Source organism: Pogona vitticeps, chromosome 4 (assembly GCF_051106095.1).
Source record: "Pogona vitticeps strain Pit_001003342236 chromosome 4, PviZW2.1, whole genome shotgun sequence".
Taxonomy (NCBI): domain Eukaryota; kingdom Metazoa; phylum Chordata; class Lepidosauria; order Squamata; family Agamidae; genus Pogona; species Pogona vitticeps.
The window spans coordinates 68,309,654-68,329,546 of NC_135786.1; the positions used below are offsets into that span (position 1 = coordinate 68,309,654).

General features: G+C 37.5%; 1 protein-coding gene across 3 annotated transcripts in view; it reads right to left on the bottom strand.

Annotated features, from left to right (window-relative positions):
• Positions 1-204: 204 nt before the first annotated feature.
• Positions 205-19,893, bottom strand: part of EPS15 (epidermal growth factor receptor pathway substrate 15) — a 72,969-nt gene continuing 53,280 nt past the window's right edge. The window contains exons 16-26 of one of the 3 annotated variants that reach the window (XM_072997609.2): positions 18,680-18,877; positions 17,671-17,757; positions 17,136-17,226; positions 15,900-15,935; positions 13,153-13,283; positions 11,509-11,578; positions 8,646-8,722; positions 5,796-5,958; positions 5,082-5,248; positions 3,972-3,993; positions 375-2,497 (exon numbers count right to left, since the gene is read on the bottom strand). In XM_072997609.2, the coding sequence (XP_072853710.2) occupies positions 3,979-3,993; positions 5,082-5,248; positions 5,796-5,958; positions 8,646-8,722; positions 11,509-11,578; positions 13,153-13,283; positions 15,900-15,935; positions 17,136-17,226; positions 17,671-17,757; positions 18,680-18,877 (1,035 nt within the window). In that variant the 3' untranslated portion in view covers positions 375-2,497; positions 3,972-3,978. Of the gene's footprint in view, positions 2,498-3,971; positions 3,994-5,081; positions 5,249-5,795; positions 5,959-8,645; positions 8,723-11,508; positions 11,579-13,152; positions 13,284-15,899; positions 15,936-17,135; positions 17,227-17,670; positions 17,758-18,679; positions 18,878-19,893 lie in introns of all 3 variants that reach the window. The other 2 variants (XM_020788138.3, XM_072997610.2) reach the window with 2 other exon arrangements.

Sequence of the window (19,893 nt, forward strand, 5' to 3'; positions counted from 1 at the left end):
TCCTGCATATATCTGCCCATATATATTACCTTTACGGATCAACTTTAACAAGATGTACATCTTGTTTTTCACTATGTGATCAAAATATTCTAGTTTTGGCCAATAAATTCATAGTGACACTGCTTTCACCTCTTCTATAGTCCTTGATTTAGTTCATGATTCCACATCATACAGTGGAAGTGAAAATACACAACACCACATAAATGTAGTTCTCAAAGTGAGTTGTTATTTGCTTATTAGGTTGGACTGCATATTACATTATATTCAGCATTTTCGATACAAAATAATTTTCAAACTAGAAGCAAAGTTGCAATGTTGCATATCTCAACAAACTATTCTTGTAAGTAAAATAAAATAGAAAATACCAATCCATCTTAAATACTTAAACTGTTTTATTCATAATTACAGGCTATTTTTAGAATTTTTAAACAATGGTCTATAAACACAGGCTAACCCCCCCCCCCAACAAGTTCTTAAAAGCCTTTTAAAACTTTAACAGTAATGCCATTGAAGCTGACATAGCAGTGGTTTATTTAGAAGCCTTCGAGTAAAGGTTCTGTAATCAGTCAGTAACATGAAATGTAACATCAAGTGACTCAGAACTTTCAATCCTATACAAGAAAGCTTGAATATATATAATATAATATATATATATATCTATATACAAATATTGGTCCACTGAGTATACATTTAACAAAAAAAGTAAGAAATCTATGAAGGCCAATTAAACATACAATATGCACGATTAATGTTATAAAGTGTGTGTAGATAAATTATGCATATTAATACTTGCAAGAGGTTTTGTCAGGCTACTTTTCTGATGTGTTTCCAAATAGTAATTTTCCAGTACAAGAGAAAAAGTTTCTTGGAACCATTCTCAAAGTTTTAAAGAAAACTAAGAAAAACTACCTTCTTCTAAAGATTCTTCCAGAAGGATCAAGAGATTCCTGGAAGGTTTTAGCCTGACAACTGTGATTATGCAACCCCTTGCAGTAGAAAAAAAAGTTTAAAACTCTTTCTGTCAGGCAAGAATACCACAGTGTTTGGAAAGGCTGCAGTCAAATTGTGCATGTATTAAGTATGGGAAAGGAATAATTCTGAATGAACTTTGCAGGAAAAAAAACATAGGACAGAATAAGAATAAGTTATTTTCATTAACATTCAATCTTATTTTGACTCAGTGACCATAAAAGAAAATTTCAGTTTAAGGTGCAACTATCAGTTGGCATTCAATAAATTATACATAACAGCATCTGACTGTTGTAAGCTATATCTACTTCCTACCCTAGTTCAAATTCAGCAGTCCTTATGCCAGTTTAGTTGCATATTCCACAGAAGAAATTGGCTCAATTAGCAGTGGGACACCAGATTTCCTGACAATAGGCTTGGCCAAACAGTCTAATTTTATTCATCTCCCAGAGGAAAATATCCCAATTTTCCATTTAACTGCCCCCCCAAGAACATGTAAATTGGCAGTTAAAAGTTTCAGACAACATTTATTGCATCTGGAACCTAACTTTCTGTTAGTTATCAAGAGCCTCATAAAATGAAGCAATAGTGAAAATATACTCGATTTGCCTAGTATCAACTGCTGTCATCTCTGTAAAACATAGGTTTAATAACTAGAATGTTTTAGAAGTTGGATTATCACAGCAATGGCTAGTTACGTGAATATTTGTAAGCTAGATCTTATGTGCTTTCACCAGTCTGATTGGTTATAATCATCTTTGTTTGTGAATGTTGTGAAAGTGAATGTTGCTATCCAAGTTGCCTGGGAGAACTAAATAACTTAGCATCACAGAAACTCTTCTGAAGTATAGCTATTCATAATTTGTAACAAACTTCCTAATAATTTTAACAACAAATCCCAGTAACATATTACACAGCCATCTGCATTGACGAAAGGCGACACAATGCATTATTTTCTTGTAGTCCCACACACCCTTTTAGATCTTCAACTACACAAGGAGTATAATCAGTGCAAATTAAAAAAGGAACTAGGCTTGAGACTTTATTTTTTTTCAGAGACCGTTCAAAATGCAGATTGTTGTGCCTCAATAACCTAACTGTAGAATAATACAGAGCTATCTATTTTATATTAAAAGAACCTACTTTGGTGTAATGGTTTATAGTAATTAAGATTTCCAAAATAAAGGGAATTGTAAGCTTCCTATATTAAATTGTCTGACGAGATTAGTGAATATGAAAAGGAATATCAAATAAATTGCTCAAAAATCACATTTGCAGGAATTTAAAGCCTTTTACACTTCCATGTTTGTATGTATCCTCTGATCAACTTTACTTATAGCTTAGTTATCCAAGGAAAGGGAGAAATGGATGAGGCAATTTTTCATGCTTCTGATATCTCAGATTTACTGAGTGCGATAGCTAGCTCTAAGTCTTCTTGCTCTTGTTGTTTTAACCTTGCAAGTCGCTCTTTCTCCTCTCTCTCACTTTCTCTTTTCGCCCATTCAATCATATCTTCTTCAGTAGGATACTAAAAGAGAGAAGCAGTAGATTTGTGAAGTGGAACAGCCAATAAGAGTCAAAGTGTCAAATAGGATTCTGAGCTAGCTCCAGATATTATTAGCATCATTCAGATTAGTCCCATTATCTGCAGGTTTATTTTTTACCATCGTAAAGGGGTAATTTTTCCTTATCCCACCCACTGAAGGAAAACTGAAAGGGTACATCTGTTATAGCTTGTTAAAAAGCATGTTCACTATATGAGCTTGACTGCTCATATAAAATAACACAGCTATTTTAATGTATTCACATAACTGCAAAGAGAAAAAAAAATACTTTAAAAAAGTATCCAAGGATCAGGACCACAAGTGTGGTTTAGAGAAACGCTTGTAAGGCCAGCAGCAACATTGTTCGGGGAGAAAACCTGGAAACAAGATGTGAACCTTTGCGTTCCAAGCATCCAAAGGGCCAAATGTGTTCCTCATTCACATCCTAAAATATACAGCCCACCTTGTCTAAGAAAGTATTTCAAGAAAAATCTCAAACTGTTCACTGTGACTATCTGTTAATTAACAAAGTGCTTGGTTTTAAACATTCTTCAGCCTCTAGTGCGCAACTATATTGAATGTGTAACACAACGTTTCCTAATTATTGACTTCTCAGGTGTCAGCAGTGGCTCTGGTGTGTTTTCAACACAGCTGAGGCTAGTATGCCAACTGCACCTACTCTTCAAAACATCAGACTCGTCCACAGTGCTACCTGCATCAGTTTAAGCTCAGTTTAATTATTATAGGGTGCCCTATAAGGAAATAACTTTGGAAGGTGTTTATAAACTGCGGATGTTTTGGGATGCCATGTTCAGTTTGCTGACCCTGGCTGGTTACTAGAAACATGTAATTTCCTTACTACAAGAGCTTCATGCTAGTGATCTTTAAATTATTATGTGCCTTTGGACCACATTATGTGAAGGACTACCTTTACTATTATGAAGTTGCATGGTTATTAATACTGTCATGAAAAGGCCTTCTCCACATCTGGCCAACATCATTTTGTTTACAAAGGATGTAAAAGCTGGCTCTCTGAATGACTGTGCCAAGGCTGTGGAACAGCTTTCTTAAATTCCAACTGATAGATTTCTGCTGGCAGGAAAAAACTTTTGTTTAGACATGACTTTGGCCATTTACTGTAGTTTGATTCACTTTCCCTGCTTCTTGATAACTGCTAATTGGGTCTCATCTGCTTCTTAGCTGATTTCTTTATAAAGTTTTTAATAGCAGTTTCCTCATATTTTTACTGTTCTGTAATTATTCCTACTGCTGTGAGACACCATGACAAATAATAGTGGCAGAAGAGCAAGATAAGAATCAGAATAAGATACATGCATAAACACATGTTGGGAAGCATTCTCAAATTTCATGGTGTGTGTTCTTAGAGCATGACCTAGATAGCTGTTTGCCAGGATGGTGGGTGGGAGGGCTGGTTTCATGCTTTTTAGTTTGTGATACCTGATGCTCACTTCCATGTTCCCTAGAAAAGAAAAAAATGTTTTCGTTTGTAACTATCTGCTGTCACAGTGTTGTATAGGCTTGTAGCATGCTGTGTTAACACCTCTATGCCACTAGGGGTTTAGTGTCTACAGCTGAGATAGTAATTCCCTTGAATTACAGTGGACCCTTGACTTACAGACGGCTTGACTTACAGACTTTTTGAGTTACAGACTTCTCTGGCTGCAAAATTTAGGTTTGACTTGCAGACTGAGATTTGACTTACAGACCAGAAAAAAACCAAAATGGAACAAAAACGGCCTGTTACGGGATTAATCGGTTTTCAATGCACTGTAGGTCAATGGAGACTTGACTTACAGACTTTTTGACTTGAGAACCGCCTTCCAATACGGATTAAGTTCTCAAGTCAAGACCCCACTGTAGTCTCCTAAGCATATCAAAGTCCTCGCTAGAGCTTCTGTGCAACCAAGGCTCTCCACTCTTCCACTATTAATGGGTTGAAGAATGGCACTGCCTGTGAAACTGTGCTTCATGCAAATGCTGTCTGGGCCAGTACTCTTCTCCAAACATATTTTACAGTGGAAGCTGCAGCTGAGGCTTTGCCAAGTGGCTGCCTGCCAAGGAAGGAGCTCAGGCACAAGATTTCCTTGTCACACTATCAATTTATATTTACGAGTCCAGTACAGGATTGAAGGATGTGCTGTTTATTTTCTCACTGCCTGACTGTGACACGAACATATGCACTGAGAATAAACTCTGTTCTGCAGTTTGCTATAGACACTAAAAATCTGAGGCAAAATGTGCAATTATAACTTAGTAAAAAAACCAGGAAACTTCCAGAGGCAACAGTTATCCATGTGAAGTTAAATAATACATTAACGTGCAGCTAATAGTATACTGTAACTTGCTGCAACTGTCCCAGAAATATGTCACAATATACTTTTAAAGAGAGGCACAACTGATATTGGGACATGCTGAACATCGTTGCATTCCTGTATGGAACCCATTTTACTCACTTCGAGCCTGAAAGGTTTATAGAAACATTCAGAATTTTCTTTGCAAAATTGTTACAAATGTTAATTTGATGCCTCCCGATCCTGTTTTACTTACAGCACTGAAATTAGCAAAATTGCTGGTGTCCATTTCTTTGCACACACCAGTGGGAGCAAATGGGTCAGCTTCCTGTTCTTTGGGACCATCACAGCCTGGGAAGGGCTGGAAAGGATCATTCAGTTTAAAGGAATCTGAAGACTCCAATTTGTTGATAGGTCTTTTTCCTACATCAAAATAACCACTTTAGCATAATTATGAATGTGGCAGAAATACTCACCCAGATCTAGAACACACCTTGTTTTTCAACCCCCACCACAAATACCTAGTACTAGTTATTATAAATCAATGCAGCTTGTGCAGGATCTTCACAAAGATTGGGATTCTTTTGCCGGTATTCACATTCTGTGAATCCTTTTGAATGGGTATAAACCTGTCCTTCCCTTGAGATCAGATACATCGCTTTCTCAAATCTATTTTAAAACCAGTTTAAACCAGCCCACTTCAAAACATTCAGTTTGCTGCCCAGGAAAGTTTTTGTAACAGCCTTATTAAGAGCTATTTAAGTTCACAGTTAAAGCAAATATGATTTAAATACAAAAAGCTAGCTGAGAGCTTTAATACAAATTACCTGTATAGGAATTAAGATTACAAGTCCTTTCAACAAAACAAAACAGCATACCATGCTCACAGCCATAAAGACATCTTAAAAAAAATTAACCCTAACACACAAGTGCACACAGACATACACACTTACTTAATGTTGTCCCTTACCAGGTGGGGGAGGACAAGGTCTAGTAGGTGTTCCAGTTTTGGGTGGCAAGGCAGGAGGAACATCTTCATTTTTAGTTTGAGGTTCCTCAAACACATTTTTGGTTATGACCACATTCTTCATAGAGCCCGTTGTAGATGAACTAAAGGGATCATCATTGTTTGCCTTATAAAGTAAAAATAGAAAAGGCAAGTCTGACAAATCGAGCTTGTGATTTTGCATTTTATTAGTTGGTTAACCATTACACCTTCCTCTTATTGCTATCACCTACAATTTGCTTAACTCCTTTTGACATTTCCATATCCCCCTTAACAAGCCACCATCTTGTTATTCCCCCCCCACAAAGGAATACAATAGATCCATTGAAGTGATATATAATATTGAGCACAAATATTTAATACAGTTCAAAATACTGGTCTGGACTTTTATGGTTCTGGTTCCAGAAAATCTGAGTGACTGTTGATTAAGCCTCCTATGATTTAACACTTTTCTTGCAGGTTCTGTTCCAGGTCCCTTCTCCATTACAGTGTCTCAGAAGAGCACACTCCCTGAATGGCCTTTTTAAGTTCTGCAGTTCTTTTCAGAGTAAGTAACTCCACATGCTCCATTCTGACCTTTTCTGCTGTAGAGCATTTGTGATCCTCAAAAGTAGAAAAGAAATTCCTTCCACATTTACTCTATTGAGAAATTTAGCTGTTTTTTTTTTAAATTTACTACTGCCTTTAATTACTGTCTCTTTATTTTAGCCTTTTTAAAATTTATTTAAATTTAAATATTGACTTCCTTGTAGATCCATCCTACTTAAAGAAGTAGGAAATATGAATAAGGAAAATGAAGTACATTTATGAAAAGTACATTTTTAACTTTTTAAGCAACATAGTTATTGGTAAGGCCCTGTAAAATCACAGCATTGTAAACCAATCATTAATTTTGTTTTATATTCGGACTGTAAGCCACCCAGAGTAGATTCGTTGACTCGAGATGGGCAGAGTAAAAGCCAGAAAATAAATGAATGAATGAATGAATCAATCATGTACATGATTTTTCATGATGTGTTTTACCTACACAGTTCAAAAGCAATTAAAGATAAGGCCTGGATTTCCGGCACTGAACCAGCCTGATTATCATCAGAAAAAATAAGAGTGTGTGTGTGCCATACCACATAATAACCATGTACTCATGGTTGTACATAATCCCTCCTGCTTCCAACTATCCCCAACTCACATGTTGGCCAGAATCCTGCTGGCATAGGTAACACATTAAATCTCTGCTGTCATCATCAGCCATAGCCATGTTGTGGCCATTTCAATAAATTAAAAGCTTCCCATTCCTCCCTGCTGGCTCCAAGCATTCTCTAGGACTTCCCTTCATCCTAAGAATCTTTTAGCAGCCATGGAATGGGGCAGGGAATTTTTAAAAACCAGGGAGAGAAAAAAAAAGGATTCCTAGGTACCCCCAGAGCCTGGGCAGGGATAGGAATGGGAAACTTTTAATTCTCTGAAATGGCTACAGCTGATAGCGTCTGTGAAGAGGAACCAGTTAAAATGGTTAAGCCTGGAAGTGAGCTGTCCCCTCAATCATCTTGGGCGGAAAGAATCAACACCATGTTGTGCATTTTACCTGCGATGGTTCAGGACCTGACTCTAGGGGGAGGTCAGGCGACAGGAGGGGTACAGGGAAAAAAAGGCGGGAACAGGACAGGTGGTAACTGAAGGCTTTTTGATGATGATGGAGATAGAAGGGGAAGGGAGGGAAAGAGAAGTTGGGGTTCAGAGGAGTGGATCATTCTGGGAGAGAAGAAGGGAAAAAGTATCTGGGGAGACCTTATGTGTCCTCTGTTCCTAACAGAAAGAGAGAAAAAGAGTAGAGAGAAGGTGGACACACATGTGGATGAGGAACAGCAGGCATAGAGGTCCAGCTGAGAGAATTAGATCCGCTAGAATGGACTGTATACGCCTACCTGAGGGAGAAGGGTCCCTGGAAGAGGGTGTTTCGACCAGACCCTATCCCCACTAGGGGACACCTCGTGAGGGAGACTGGGCACGCCACCCATGTTGTGGGACGATTTGTGCGGTAAGGAGCAATCTCCTGAAAAAACCTACAGATCGGGAGAGGCTTGGGATTTCGTCACGCTGAAGGACAATGTAATGTGGACAGGACTGCCTATGATGTGGACTGGATCACCTATGGTTGACGGTCCTGTTGGTCCTGCTGAAGTTGTAATACACCCCTCCCCTCCCATGGAAATTAAACATTCAGTTAATGGTATTTCGTCTCCTGTGGTTAATCTCATTAAGGAAGAGGAAGTGGTCAATTTAGAACAAGAACCCAATCACAGCGTCACTGGAGATCTGGATTCTGGTCAATCATTTTTCAGTGGTAAGACCACAGTTACAGAATGTATGAATCCAAATAAGTCTATCATGCTTGCTTAAATGCCTTCCTATTGTAGAAATATGCAAAATTTAACAGGTTCTGAAACTAAGTGAATTATCATCACTGCTATATAAATTAGTATTTCAATAGAATCAGTGCAAGGACAGGTAGGCGGTTAACAGGCCCACATGTGCCTATAGTTGCAGCAATGTGATTTTCTAATAAATGTATTGTTTCACACCAATTCACAATATAAATAGTCCCACAGCTAATGAAACAGCAACACAAAATGGAAGTAAATTTGTTGATTTATATCTGGCATTTGTTGATGTTCTGTTATGTACTACGGTACAAAGCATAAACCTGTTATACTAACTGAGAAAGTTCAAGTGTTAGAGATTTCTACTGTAGAAGCTTCTCAGTTACTGCAGAAAATTCATGCTTTTTCCATAAGCTTTAAATAATTTTCAGATTACCTTTGACAATGTGCTGAAGTCAGCAAATCCACCTTCAAATGATTCATTTCCAAACAGAGAGGCAAAGGGATCTGTAGCTAAAGTAAGCAGGCAAGCAAGCAAGCAGAAAAGAGGAATAAGTAAATTTGCTGACTAGGAAAAGATGAAAAGCAAGTCAATTTACTGAATGTTTTGCATCTTGAACAGATATGGGCAGCTGCTGTGTAAATCTGACAGTCATCCTCTTCAAGCTTGCTTAACTGCAATTGAAGTAAAAGATATTCCAGGAAACTGTGGAGGTCCATCTAAAAGGTGGCATAATTCTACTCTTTTCACACATACCTAGCTCCTGATAACGTGCAATTCAAATTCTAAATCAGGGTATCTAATAACACACATAAAATTCAAATAATTTTATTCTATTTGATATAAGCAGCATAAAGGATTAAGTTTTATTCAGCACACACTTTTATGAACTTCAGCTCACACAAGTTTAGGCCAAATAAACTTCTTGATGGCAGAATATTCTGTACCGTTTTACTGCAAAATAATAACAAGGCCACAGCCACACCTGATAACTGCTACCAAAACCCAGCTTTTAAAATCAGCTTCTTCTTTTATTCCTTTATCTATACATTGCCACAATAAAATGCATGATTACCTTCAAATCTGAGAGACAGACATGAAAACAACAAAAAAAATTGCCTTGCTATATCAGAGCAAGGGTCTATGGTGTCCATAACTCCAATTCCAACAGGAGTCAGCAATACACTGTAATAGTAGAAGCCCCATGTGGCCTGCCATGGCTACTGTTCGCTGATTGGACATCCTTCATTAAAAATTACTCAGGGCTTGAAGAAATTCAACTGAACCCAGTAGCATAACCCTCACATATTGTGGTAATGAACTCTATGGCAATGCTAAGTATTATTGCAAGTTGTCTGTTTCATTTATATCCTGCCTCTTCTCTGGTGAGCTCAAGACAGTGAGTGGGCTTGCTTCTCTTCCTTTGTCTCTCCTAAACAGAAATGAATAATAGTAAAATCCACAGGAGCTTGGCCTTAAGAAGGCACTTGTTCATTGCTGAGCTGACTATTAATCTACTTGTGAAGATATAGCACAAAATCCTATGTAGGCATAAGTTGATAGTAAGCCCATGGTAAAAGCGCTAAGGCAAAAGTGCTATCCATGAAGTACTTCTGCCAGTGAACTGCACAATGGCAGCAATGGGAATTATGTGATCCCATGTTACCACGTGTAAGGTTTATGTAGACATTAACTTTATGTAACCCCTGCAAAATAGTTTCTCAGTGATTACAACCAACTGACTCCCTGCAACCACATTCAAAGTCCCTTCTATTCCACTTAAGGCCAGATGGAAACGTTCTTCAGCATATGATGCCAAAGCATCTGTGTTTCTCTAGATGAGGGATGGGGATGATACAGCCTTCAAACTACTATTGCGTTGAATGTCCTTTCATCCTGTCTCATAAGCTATGCTGGCCAGGGCTGAACTGACCTGCAGATGTTCTTCACATTTTGCACCATAAAAGCCAAACCTGTACTCTGTTTAACACCAAGCAGAATGTTAAAAGGCAATAGCTAGAAACTAATTCTACAGAAATCTGCAAAGCACAAGGATATGCTATGACCATATTTGAAAGGATCTCTAAAAATATGGTACTCTGCTCTTATTCTGTGAAAGTTATTTAGACTGCTAGGAAGGGACTGAGTACTCTACTGCTGCCGGTGGTTACACTTCAAATATCCATGAATTTCACTGCTTCAGTTTTAAAAAAACAATTTGAATTCTCCAAGATTTCTCACCAGCAGCCTCTCTCGACTGGTCCAGAGTCAACTGCAACCTGTTTCAACCCCACTGCACAGAGTGCCAAAACACTGATGAAGGTCAGAGAACAGCCATTCTTTGCTATTTCATTCATGAGATCAACGTGTTAATGACACCCAACTCCAAAGATCTAGATAAAAGCCTTCAGTCTCTTTCCATAGATATTGAAAAGAACGTAAGTGAAAAGGCAGACTCTGGCAGGAACAAAAAAATCCTCCCCTACCCCAATAGTCATACCTGCAAAAGAAAAATCCCAATAACCTAACCTAATTCTCCAAACTATCCATCTACACCGCAGCTTGGAATGTTAGGTCTGAACATCAATTTGTTGATGTTAATCATTAGAAATGGGAAGAATAATTATTTGGTGTTAACATTTAAACCTGAATTAGCATTATTAATTAATTCATGAATTAAATAAATAAACAATATAACTTATAGGAATCCTAACACATAGGCTCTTCAAATAAATTCTTTCTGTCACTTTGGAATTATTGCCACAATCTGGCTCCCCACCCCCACCCCAATAATACATCTGTTTACTAGGGATGATGCTTCCACCATAGGTAAAAACTATGGGACAGTGGAGGATGTGTCCTAATATAGGATCTCATCTTTGCACCCACAGAGAAAGAGAATTCCATGCACATCCAACAAGATTAATTTTACAAAGATCTATCAATGACCACAACTGTCAACTGGCTTGTTAATTCTGAAATCACATAAAGTTAAAGAGCTGTCTACATAAACTTTTCATATGGGATATAATTAGGCATACTTCAAGTATCTCCAGAAATAAAGACTAACTATGGTTAAGAGATGCACAATACTACCTCTATAATATTTGAAAATGTCCAATGTGCAATTTAAAAGGAAGGCCATCTCCCACATTAAGTACTAACTGCATAATTCATTGCTTGTAAGGAGATAGCATTAAACTACATATAGTATGACAGCTTTACAAGCTGTTACAGTGCCCCCTTAGATGGGGTGCAGCCAACCTTTTTTACTTCGGGATATCTAAAATTCCCTTACCTGGATCATTTGATACAGTGACAGCAGTTCCACCAGGAGCAAAAGGATCGTTATTCTTCAGCGTGTCAAGCTTTAAAAGAAGTTTAAAAAGTTAAGACAACTTGCTGCAAACTAACTAAAGATTGGTTGTTGTGGGTTTTTCGGGCTCTTTGGCCGTGTTCTGAAGGTTGTTCTTCCTAACGTTTTGCCAGTCTCTGTGGCCACAGCACAGAGTGCTGTCCTCTGAAAATGGCAGCCACAGAGACTGGCGAAACGTTAGGAAGAACAACCTTCGGAACACGACCAAAGAGCCCGAAAAACCCACAACAACCATTAGATCCCGGCCGTGAAAGCCTTTGCGAATAACTAAAGATTCTTAGCACTAGGCAGACATGTTAATCTTTGCCTTTGGGTTAATATTTTCAGTTGAATACTTCTACCTGAATTTTACAGTGTGTAGAAAGTTGCAATGTGTAGGCCATCTTTGGTAATCATGATCGGCCAAAGAGCATACGAACAGTTGGCTCTGCTCTCAGCAATCAGACTGAACTCATAAAATGAAATGAATTTCCATTAACTTACAGAAAGTGTTGAAATAAAAGAACAGCACAGAGGGTGAAATGTGAACCATTCTGCTGTTTTTGAACATTTTAATACTTTCTAGTCATGAATGCTTGAACTGTTCAAAAACATATTTTAAGTTTGTAATATTAAAACAAATTCTTTTCTTTGGGGACAGGAGTCAAGAGGGCAGTGGGTGCAGCTTTCTAAGCCCCGAAAGCTGGCAGTGGGCGCGGAGCGGCTTTTGGCTTGCCAAGCCGGCAGCAGGCACGGAAAGGGGGGGGAATTCAAAGCAGCCCCCCGCTGCCCTCTTGTCTCCTGTCCACAGGAGGCAGAGGGCACTGGGGACAGGACACAAGATGGCATCAGGGGCTGCTTTGAATTTCCCGCCCTTTCCCCCTGCCTTTTGTAGGTCGAAGCTCCGGCCGTAAGTCGAATTAAAATTTTGCGGCCAGAGCGATTCATACCTTGAAATTTCCATAAATAGGGACCTTTGTAAGTCAAGGGTCCACTGTACTTAAATTGTCAAAAAATTAAATTATTTACTTAAAACTGTGATTTGATTTAAATCAAATCTACCCTCCATTAAATATGAGGTTAGAATTATATTATGAAAAATCTATTTTAGTGTGTTTCCAGGACTTGAAAAAGGTTGGGAAACACTGTTCTAGATCAAAGGGGCCAACACTAGGCTTAGCAATCTCATTGACTTCATATGAGGATGGAAATGCAGCTGCAGAGATCAGTGCCTATTGCCTTTAAATATCTAGAAGCGTAACAAAAAAACTGTAAGAGATCACTGTATAATCCTTCCAATACCCAATATGTACACAGACACAAGAATTCTGTTGCATAGCTAAGCCAGCAGAAGGGAAACTGTAGAACTCACAGAGCCAAGTTGCTACTAATTAATGTTTACTCCCCTTACATTTCTCATTGCATGTCAGTCAAGTGGTTGGGACACAACCAGAAATCCAAGGAGGGACTTTTTTTTTTTTCACAGCAATTTGTCACTGTGAGATTTGCCATTTCCTCTTCTGCCTGCATAACCTTAAAATAGGATTTTGGCTAGAATTAGATTGCAGTCACTTCTCCCAGACTTACTGTAGAATCACTGCTGTTGCTGGTTGCACTGAAGGGGTCAGTATTTCCAAAAGGATCTGCAGAAGACTGCTTGAAAAAGCAGTCAGCAGCAAAGGGATCTGAGCCTTTGAAAGGATCACTACCAAAAGGATCTTTAAAAAACAATCAATCAAAGCAAGATCACATTACTTTCTAGCTGGAAATATATCCTACAGAAACTGTAAAATATACATAGCCACTACGTGATATAAATATACATAGCCATTTAAGTGATTCCTATCAATTTTAACACTCCAGAAGTTAATTTCACACATATTTTCCCACAGTCCAGACATTTTTACATATCCCCCAAATCCCCATTGAGACATTCACTGTTCACCTGTGACTGGTAGCTGAAATATAAAATACAGTATATGGCTTAACACATCCTTTGCTTATGCATCGACATATCTGATGAGTGATTTGGCTATATTCATCTGCCAAAAATAACTGGCTACAGCTTCTACAGTCATTTTGCACAGATATGCTTACAAGTTATTATCACTACCTGAATCAAATACCATGTTTGTGTGTGAGCTCCCACTAAAAACCCATGTCTGCTTGCAAAAGCGTAGATAAAAATCAGCTTTTAAAAAACCCACAGATTTTTAATATTTAAATTGGATTGTTATTTTTTGTTTTTATCTGGAAAGTCCTGTGCAATGATAGTTTTAAGTTAAAATGTGTTACAGCTCAAAGATCTCATTTTGAAAAAAGGATTATAAATTGTAATTCTAAATTACGTGATAATACATTCACATAATCATTTCTAAAATATTTCTGTAAGCAGGGTTTGACATTTCTTGGATTAGGGTCTCAATTTTATGAGGTTTCTGTGCAGATTATAGAGATCAACCTTTCTGTTTCCCCTAGTATTGAGTCTAGCAGATACCATCAGAAAAATCTGAAATTCTTAAACTTGATCTGTGTCTCCAAAGATTAACATCAATAAATGAAGATGAAGGGTAGCAAATTTGTTAAGTCCTGTTTTCCATCTGTAACTGAAGTTATTCCTAAGAAGTAGTTGGGTTATTCTGCCTTAACATGCTTACATGTTAAAGCCCTAAACGGTTTAGGGCCTCGATACCTGGTAGAACGCCTACTCCCACCAAGATCTACCCGTGTCACCTGCGCAAGCCAGGAGGTGAGGCTGAGGAGCCTAATGTCGAGGGAGGCCCAGAAAGAAAAGACAAGAAATCGGGCCTTCTCGGTGGTGGCTCCTCACCTCTGGAATAACCTCCTTCCTGACATTCGCGCAGCTCCCTCGCTGGGAATTTTCAAAAAACAACTAAAAACATTGATGTTTCGGCAGGCCTTCCCCCTTGTCAGTTCCTGACCTCCCTTTTCCTTCTTCTCCCAGTGTTTGTCCCATCTTGCTGAAAGTCTTCCTTATGTAATTGTTTTTAATCATATTGTTGTTGCTTATGCTGCTGTAAGCCGCCTAGAGTAGTCTTAATTGATTAGATAGGCGGGATATAAATAAAATAAATAAATAAAATAAATACATAATTAAAGCAGAAAAAAAGGAAAAAATTGTGAAAATTCAAAAACTAATGCATTTATTTTAGCATGAGCTTTTTTCATGAAAATTCACAGAAACATATTCTTAACTCTTTGACATTTTTAGTCTTCAACATGTTTGTTTGCATTTCCCGCTCTAATTTTGTCAATATGTCATTATTCCAGAAGCTTCTCCCCCCCCCCTCATTATATGACATGGTAACATTCTTTTTTTTTCCATCCTGACATGACATAATAGTTCTCAGAAGCCTTATCAAAATCTCAAAGACTGCTTTCAATATTTTCTTATTGGAAATTATCCTTATTCATTTACAGTAATGCTCTAACTATTGGCCCTATGAAACTCTGTGTAAACAAACTCAAGCCCTCCTTACTCCTCTCTCTGAAATGCACACTTTCAAACAAATAGAGGATTGCTGGAGGCAAAAACAATCCAAACAAGAAGGTTGTGGGAAAAATGCATTGTAAAAATATATATTAAGTGAAAGCAAGAAAAGTACACTTTGTCATGAGGGGAAAATTACATAATTAAATTGATTTACAGAAATGTATATATATGGACAGTGACATGGATATAAAGTTTTTTAAATGACTGAGGAATGCAGAGGAATCGGAGAAAGAAAAACACCACTGTCAAACTAATACTCCTTGAGAGAAAATGATGGAATATTAAGAAGATTTAAAAGCAGGGAGAATAACAAGAATTACACTATTTATTACTAAAATAAATAAAAATAAAAATAAATAAATAAACAAGAAAGAAATGGGGGGGTTATTAAAAGGTCCTGAGACAGGCAATAATAATGCTCTATAATATTATATTTAGTAGTTCTGAGGAAAAAAAGGAAAACCTATGTCACTGCATCAATTTTTAGTCACCTTTGAAAAGCCTGAAATGCACTGAATGATTACTGGATTATGATTTTCCTAAAATATTTCCACATTACTTTTGGGATACTCTGTTCTGTTTCCCTAAAATTATACGATTTGGTAGGTCTACATACATTACAAAACCATTAATTATCTGCTGGAAAAAATGTAGACCTGAACACCAAAATTGGCTACTCCTTGTCCTAAATGAAAGTTTGATAATATTGCATTTCTCCTTCTACAGAAATTCTCAGGGAGCACTCTTTGGCTACTAAACATAACAGTTATCTTGTTTCTGAATTACTGAAAGAAAAATGAGCAAGGACTGTAATACTCACCAATCTTCCCGAAAGGATCATCCTTGAAAGGATCACCTATTTTAAAGAGTTAAACATTGCATATAAAATGTCTTTCATCACTTATAGACTCTCTCTTTCAAAACACTAAAGATTTGTTTATCAGTAAACAGTGCTAGTGGTTCTGTGCTATCCTGCCATGCGGAACTACATATACGCAAGTCAACCACAAAAGTTTTCAGAACTCCTTGAGAGATTGTCCACACTATGGTGTTGTCCACAGACATTTTGTGGTTGCTCTAGTATTTCTGGTATTTTTTAGGTTTCAGGTTTGAACAGATTGTCCTGGTATTTTCATCCACACACAGGGAGGGTATTTGTTACTAGATTTACTGGGAAATACTGGGTCATCCTGGTACTGCTTTGACTAACGCACATTCAGAATTGTTCCCTGAGATCTCATTCCCAACACAGATTATGCTCCTCTTTTGACTGACTTCCACTCTCTCCACCCACTTCTCTCTTCCCTTCCCTCCTTCTTCTTTTACATGTCACCATGGTTCAAACCTTCATGCTTTTGCCACATTTTTTGTACCACTTTGACTCAACTGATGCTAGTTTCATGCCTTGTGTGAATAATGAGGTGCAAAAAAAGTTGAACAAATGCTCAGTGTGAACAAGGCCTGAAAGTACAAAATGCACTGCTCCTTGTCTAATAGTTTTATATTTCTGCTGAGAAAAAAGGAAGACATCATTGTCCTTCCTTTGTTCCTTCATTATACTCTGAAGTATGAGTTATGAGTTTCTGCAACAGAGGCTAAATGAGAGTGGTATTCCTACACAAACCATCTGAACTTCTCTCACTAGCTGGTATACTAAAAGTTCAATGTTGAAAACTCTATTCTGGCATCATGAACAATGAAAATTGCACCTGCACATCCACCCTGTGACAAAGTCGTCCATCCATTTATTTCTATCCTGTCTTAGCTCTAAGTTATCTTGGTTATGTGCATCCACTTCCTTAAATATTTAAAAAAGAAGCGAGTCTGTACATAGAGTACTTTCAGAATCCTGAGACGTGGGAGGAAATCTGACATCAGATTTATTTTTTAAAAATACTTTACCCCACCTTTCTCCTTAAAAGGACTAGAAAAACTCTCGAGAATCCCAAGTTGTTCTACATTATGTCTCAGCTCAAGTACCTAACAGCAATCCAAACTAGTGTCATTAATAGTCTTCTCAGAAAGTTGCCACAGAGACAATGGAGAGATTACTTACTACCAACAAATGGATCAGATTCAAAGAAATCTATATTAGATCCTGTAGTCTGACCAGAGACCTGATCTGATTCTTCATCAAATGGATCTTCCTAGAAAGACAGGGGGGAAAAGGGGTTTTTTTGAATTTAACTTTTACCCTATGAAGTCAGTCATTACTCCCATGCTCCTGTAAATGTACAGAACTGAAAATGAAATGTATACAACTTTCTGAATACTTATTAAGCCATTACAAACAGAAAGTCTGTTCCACAGAATTGATTTCTCCTGAAATACCTCTCTCACTAAAGGTTAGCTCTGTTAGAGGATTCTCAGAAAAAGATGTGATGTGAAAAAGTTGTTTCCAGGACAAAAGAGGGGTGGGAATCTGCAAAAGCTTTACATTCTGAAAAGACAACTCTAGCTAGTGGGATAAATTACTCTGCAGGGGTTCGTACTCCCCACATACACCTACAGAATTAAGAGACATATTCAGTTCATACAGTACTATTTGGACAATCTCCAGTGCTGCAATTTAAAATATTGCTCAAACCCACTTTTTTGGTAACATCTGGTGGCATGATCTCTTTCGCCTCTTCTTCTGCTTCTGCTTCTACATGTATTATTTCGGGACTATTCCTGGCCTTTGAAAATAAAAATTAAATTTACAGATGTGAAGGTTCTCACTAAGCAAGGATAAACAGATATTTTTACAAGCTAAAAAAAAAAGATGTACATTAAAGTAATAACAATGCAATGAAAAACTAGCTTGAATATCTTGTACAATATTGCTGGCACACTTAATGGTCACAGTGTGTACATCTCTGGCACACATTCATTTGCAGTATCAATAGGTTTTAAGCAAATTTGTTAATAAACAAAGAAGTGAAACTTATAAGCAACAGCTTATATATTTACTGTACAAACAGTTGATAGAGTTGTGCACTATCTAAAATGAAGTGTGATACAGTATTTCAAACACTGATATAGAAAGGATAATAAAATCTCAAAACAAAAAAGCTACACTGTACAAAAGCCTTAGGTTTTCCAACACCAGCAGCATGCAGTTCATTCACTCCAGAAGAATCCCGGTATGTTAACTTGAAACTTTCCACCAATTTTGTTATTTCAGGTGCTCAAACATGAAAACATGAAAATAAACCTTTGCTGACCTTTGCAACCCTAAGGGATGAAAGTAAAGTAAAAAGAAAGGACCATATATTATAAAGAATTAAGTTTCTCAACCTCTGGGGATTGAAGTCTATTTCTCATATGCTGTGCCACCCCTCAGATAGTACTGCTGTCTCTGACAATGGTGAACACAAGAGAAGCAATTAAGTTAGAACATTCAATCCTTAGAACTGCTCTCTCTCAGAATTTGGTTGGTTGAGGATGATATAATGGAAAAGTGATTCACTAATGCACGATTCTGAACACATATTTCAGCAAGACTCATGCTGGCCTTCAAACAGAAATCTTGTTGATGATTTTTGTATATGTATAAGCTGAAGTTTTAATTAATTTAATTTTATAATTTAAAAAAATCAGACACGTCCATTTACTTACAGGAGATTCATGACTTATCTGCTCAGCAGCTGCTGAATTCTCTCCTTCTGCATTCTCGTTCAAGTTTGCTGGCTCACTGCTACTGTTGCTGAGGCTAGAATGATCTATATTCCCATTAAGCAGTGTACTACGGGGCTGGACCTCCCAGTTAAACTGATTATTTTCCAACTCTTTGAGCTCAAACAGTTTTGTTTGCACCTATAAAGAGAAATTCATATATGTATATAGTTTAACAGAGTAGTTAACAGAATAACACGTGCAGTATTCTACTCACTCCCCATGTTTATAATTTATTATTTCAACTTCTGTACCACCCCATTAGTGCAAACACTCTCTAGGCTTTAAATGCCTATTTTCAGAATTAATTCTCTTTCTCAGTTTCCACTGAGAGATGAAAAATACAGCAGAGAACTAGGTATTTGCATAAAGATTTTTAAGTCTCTTGCAAAACCCCCCAGAAAAACCCAAACCTGCTTCACCCTTCTCCACCGGCTTTTTCAGTCTCCCCAAAATTCAAAACAATGACTATAGTAATTAATCCATAGGTATGCCCTTCAGCCACAACACTGAACAGCAGCTCCATATTTGGCTCTGTAATATCTGTTTGACAAAGCTCAGTTTCTCCAACAAAAAAGACTCTTTGGTGCAGACAAAGAAAAATGGCTTCAGTAAAACAGAAGGTTCATGCTGCAGCACCCAAGATTATTCTACTTAGATTTGTATGTTTTGGTTCAGTTAGATGCTGAACCATGGGGGGAGGGGAGCCCGCTTGAACCTCAGGCACATAGGCACTTTCCCCACCTGAAGTGTGGCTGCAAAGAGAAGATTAAAAATATTTCCTCCATTGTTTGCACCAATGTGATGCTATGTCTGTGGTCTCAACTAAAGAGCTTAAATAATAGTTTATTTAAAACAACTCCAGATCAAAAGAATGACTAGTAGCAGGAGAAGGGAATGAGAATGATGATGCAATAGTATATCTAATGAAATGGGAAACAGCTATAAGAATAAGACATTAGGGGAACAGATGAAATTAGAGCAATCTAGCTGTCTCACCAAGTCTCCTCCTTAGGAGGAAAAAATATACTATTACATTTTCACTACACTGTTCCTCTAGAAAATTCAAGACAGTGTATATCCTTCCCTCCTTTTATCCTCAAATCAAACTGTAAAATTCAGTGATTGCACAAGTAAGTCTTATGTCTCAGCCATCT